This window comes from Aplidium turbinatum, chromosome 8, assembly GCF_918807975.1.
Source record: "Aplidium turbinatum chromosome 8, kaAplTurb1.1, whole genome shotgun sequence".
In the NCBI taxonomy this organism is placed as follows: domain Eukaryota; kingdom Metazoa; phylum Chordata; class Ascidiacea; order Aplousobranchia; family Polyclinidae; genus Aplidium; species Aplidium turbinatum.
Genome location: NC_137479.1, coordinates 26,438,716 through 26,443,198, shown reverse-complemented (window position 1 = coordinate 26,443,198; position 4,483 = coordinate 26,438,716). Strand labels below are relative to the sequence as shown.

General features: G+C 36.6%; 1 protein-coding gene across 1 annotated transcript; it reads left to right on the top strand.

The window, feature by feature from the left end:
* Positions 1 to 531: 531 nt before the first annotated feature.
* Positions 532 to 4,135, top strand: LOC145775860 (structural maintenance of chromosomes protein 6-like). The gene is made up of 2 exons (XM_082587244.1): positions 532 to 589; positions 638 to 4,135. Exons 1-2 carry the CDS (start codon positions 532 to 534, stop codon positions 3,796 to 3,798), a joined length of 3,219 nt encoding a protein of 1,072 aa, XP_082443370.1. The 3' UTR covers positions 3,799 to 4,135.
* Positions 4,136 to 4,483: the final 348 nt, after the last annotated feature.

Sequence of the window (4,483 nt, the reverse complement as noted above, 5' to 3'; positions counted from 1 at the left end):
GACTCACCGAAACGGGCCATTCCGCACTGCCGCTGTTGCGATTCTATTCATTCATATTCAAAAAAAGTTTTGTCCTTTTAAAGTATTATATATTATGTTCGATCTTTCGTCATGTTGATGAAAACAGTTCATTCTGCATGGGATGGGGCAGCGCTAATCAAGAAAAAAAAATTTATCTTTATCGGACATTATCGGCAATAATTTTATCGTTATCGCTTAACTTTTTTTTGATTTATTATTGTTTTAGGCATTTATCGATTATCGTTATCGCTTAACTGAAAAATGAGTTATCGCGCCCAACACTAAGCATAGGTCTACAGATTGTGTCATAATTTGTGTTTGCATCATTTAAACTGAACTATAAAGACTTGCTTTGTAGGTTTGAACAATTGTGTATTAATGTTTTGTTTTTTTTGCTTTCAAGAATATATCTTATATTTCAATAAATTATAGGCTACACATATAATTTTTCTTTTGTTTTAGACATCAATATAGGAGCAACTGAAATACATTGTTTTGACAAGCTATGAAATGGCATCCAAGCGAAAATCGTCCCTTGGAAATGAGACACAGTCTCCACAGAAACGTAGCTGCTCCGTTTTATCAAGTTTAAATGAAAAGCGACCTGGTGAGAAAGCAAAAAAATCGAAAGATAACTGGGGAATTATTGAAAGTATTTCTCTACGAAATTTCATGTGCCACAACCGTTTGACTATGCGGTTTACCAGCAGTGTGAACTTTATTGTCGGACATAATGGAAGTGGAAAAAGTGCTGTGCTTACTGGAATAATTGTTGGGCTTGGAGGAAAAGCAGCCAGCACCAGTCGTGGAACATCATTAAAAACTTTAATAAAAACTGGTGCAAATGCTGCAGTAGTTGAGATTGCATTGCGAAATAATGGTGATGATCCCGTGAGACCTGATGTTTATGGTGACAAGATAGTTGTAGAAAGGCGAATTACAGCTGATGGCACATCCAGTTATAAAATTAAAAGTGCATCTGGAAGAATTATTTCTAACAAAAAAGAAGATTTGCTGAATATTTTGGATGAAATCAATCTGCATGTAGACAACCCCTTGACTTGTCTAAACCAAGAAATGAGTAAAAACTTTTTGCACTCAAAAAATGAAAATGACAAGTATAAATTTTTCTTAAAAGCTACACAATTGGATCAGATGCACAGTAATTACAGGTACATACAAGAACAAAAGCTTAAAATAAAAACAATTTTGGATAATAAGCAAAAGGTCATTCCAGAATTGGAAAAAGAGGTTTTGGAAAAAGAACAACGTTTTAAAGATTTGGCCACGTTGCAAGAATTGAAAAATAGAGTTGAGTCTTTGAAAAGTGAATTGGCGTGGTCCCATGTTGCACAGCTTGACCATGGTTTGAAACCATTAAAGAGAGATTTAGAGCGAGAAAATTTGCGTCTTCCAAAGTATGATGTCGCACTTGAGAATTGCAAAAAAGATGAATCCATTGCTAAAAAGAAATTAGATGACTTGCAGCAATTGATAAAACAACATCAGCAAAAGATTAAGTTACTTGAACCAGACCGGAAAAAGGCCAAAGCCGCTCATGACCAAGCAAAAGGTCAGTACAAAGCAAATGAAAATAGTCTGAATCGAGCAAAGAAGCAGCTTAAAGAAACCCAAAGAGATAAACATCAAATGGAAGCAAGGATTCAAGAATTAAAAAATAGTGCAAAAACAGATGTGGAAGAAGAAAGAAGAAAGCGTGAAGAGCGATTGGCTAGCCTGCATGATCGTATGAAAGAGCTACAGGCGAAATTGAAAACAACTACTCACCAATCTGAACAGTTTGCTCTTGCCATGCAGCAAGCCAAAGACACAGCTTCTTCCTGTTACAGAGAAATTGGAGATCTCGAAAAAGAGCAAAGTAAACTAAGACATAAAATAAGCAGCTTAACAGCTGGTGCCGGAAGAAAAAACAAGTTGCAGTTGTTTGGTCCCAAAATGCCAGATTTTGTTCAAAAAATTGAAGATGCTTTTGCAAGGCGTAAGTTTAAAAAGAAACCCCGTGGTCCAATTGGCAGTTGTGTTACATTGAAGGACCAATCATTAGCAGTTGCTGTAGAATGTGCAATTAAAGGAGTAGTTTCTAGCTTTATAGTAGACAATCATCAAGATGAAAAAGTTTTGGAACAACTCAGAAACTCAATGTTTTCTCCCTATGAGAGAGCAAAAATTGTGATTTACACTGTTGCCTTCACTGATAAAGTCTATGACGTGTCACAAGGAAAAGCAATTCATCAAAAATATTCAACTGTGCTAGACTTGCTTAGTATTGAAGATCCTGTGATCATAAATTGTCTCATTGATATGAATCGCATTGAAACAGTGCTTGTGATACCAGATACACAAGAAGCTCTCAAAATTATTCAGGAAAATCATCCGCCACGAAATTGTTCCAAGGCATACACCAAAGTAGGTGACGAAGTGTTTCCAGACAGATATTACTCCAATAACAGTGAGCCTGTGTCAAGGTTTCTCAAAGCAGATGTTGAAGGTGAGATCAAAAGAAATCAACATCTCTTGAAGGAAGTTGATGAGCAACTTCAACTTGCGCGGCATGAAAGCAACAAATGCAGAGCTGATATTCAGAAAAACCAACAGGAGCACTACAAACAAGAAAAGATTAAGTCTCGCATTTTAGACGAAATTAAAATAATTAAAACTGACATTAGAGGAATAGACACCACAGAAGAACCACCTCCTCTTGATGTTAAGGACTTGGAAGACGAAGTGGCTAATTATAGCCAACAAATTGCATCTATTAAACTTGTGGTTGAAGATCATTTGGAGCAAATGGAGAGTCTTGGCAAGGTGAGAAAAGAAACCGAGGAAAATCATTCAAAACTCAATAAAGAAATAAAAGACATTGGAGATACTGCAGAAGACCTACCAGAAAAGGTAAACAATGCAGCACGTGAACTAGAAAAGACTAAAATTCACCGAACGCATTTCAGTGATGGTAAGAAGAAACAACTTGAAACTATTCGCAAAATAGAAGCAGATATTACTGCAAGGCAAAAGCAAGTCAAAGACGAAACAGAAAAAGCTTCCATCATTTGCAAAGAAAAAGTCAGTACTCGGCGAACTCCTAAAAATATAGAAAATGAAATAAGGCAAATTAATCTTCGAATTTCTTCTGAAGAACTGCAATATGGAGAACATGAAACTATTGTTCGAGAGTATCATGAAGTTCGTGAAAAATTCTCTTCAATTCAACGACACATTCGCTGGTCCAAGAAATTTCTGCATCAAATAGAACTTTATTTGGTCCAGAGACAGGATTCTTTCAGTCGCATGCGCATGTACATAGCCATGAGGTGTACTATGGACTTCAATGTTCTTCTTTTCCAACGTGGGTTTAGTGGTAAAATGACTTTTGATCATGAACAACAGCTTCTACACATATCTGTAAAACCACATGAAAACTCGTCGCAATCCTCAGACTTGAGAGTCTTGTCAGGAGGAGAAAGGTCGTTCTCTACAGTTTGCTATGTTCTTGCTCTATGGCAAGCAATTGAGTCTCCACTGCGTTGCCTCGATGAGTTTGATGTTTTTATGGACATGGCTAATAGAAGAGTAGCTATGGACATGATGGTTGAGATGGCTTTAATGCAGCGACAGAAACAGTTTATCTTTTTAACCCCACATGACATCAGCGCTTTGCCTAAGTCTGCTCATCTGCATGTGTGGAAGATGGCAGACCCAGACAGGACGCAAACACATTTGCCATTCACCCGAATTAATAGACAGGAAGACATCTGAACTGGCAGAGGTTAGGCTGCGATCTGCAGTTATGTGCTGTACCTGTTTGCATAATATTTTGCATATAGCCTAATGTATTTCATTCATCTCCATTGCCATATTTTAACTGAATAAAACACTGCACAAATTTGCAGTGAATGTGGCACAGCCATTTTCATTTAAACTCATAAATACACATTTAAGATGATGCAATGATTTGAACATGCACTCATGCAGTGATTTTTTTGGTTAAAATGTTGCTTTGCGTTGCTGAAATATGATGCCGTATGTTAAATGTTGTGTTGAGGTGTCCATTGTCCAATGTTGCTTCACCACATTGTAAAGCCGGCTGTACTTGTATCAACACCTCTAGAGAATGAAACAATAATAAAATGATATTTATACAGTATATTGGTAGGCTACACTATTTTTTTCTACATTCCAGTCTTGGTGTAGTGTGTGGAACTGGTAAGGGTTAAATGTGTTCTTTTATCAACCTGATACGGAATATTATGTTTCCATGTACGTTAGGGTGGGCCAAAATTGAGCGTTTTTCAAATTTATCTTTCAATCGCTTCAATAAATTGGTAAAAGTTGCCATTTTCTATATGGTTAACAATGGCAAAAAAATTTTTTTGAATAAAAAAGTTTTTAGGGTCCCGCAAACGCCCCAAAGTGCTCCAATTTTGTTAAATTTCGCAAAAAA

Excerpts from the sequence above, each read along its gene's own strand:
- LOC145775860 (XM_082587244.1), top strand. The coding sequence starts at position 532 with ATGGCATCCAAGCGAAAATCGTCCCTTGGAAATGAGACACAGTCTCCA. Across the intron at positions 590-637 it reads ACAGTCTCCACAGAAACGTA|CAAAAAAATCGAAAGATAAC; the intron begins GCTGCTCCGTTT and ends CTGGTGAGAAAG.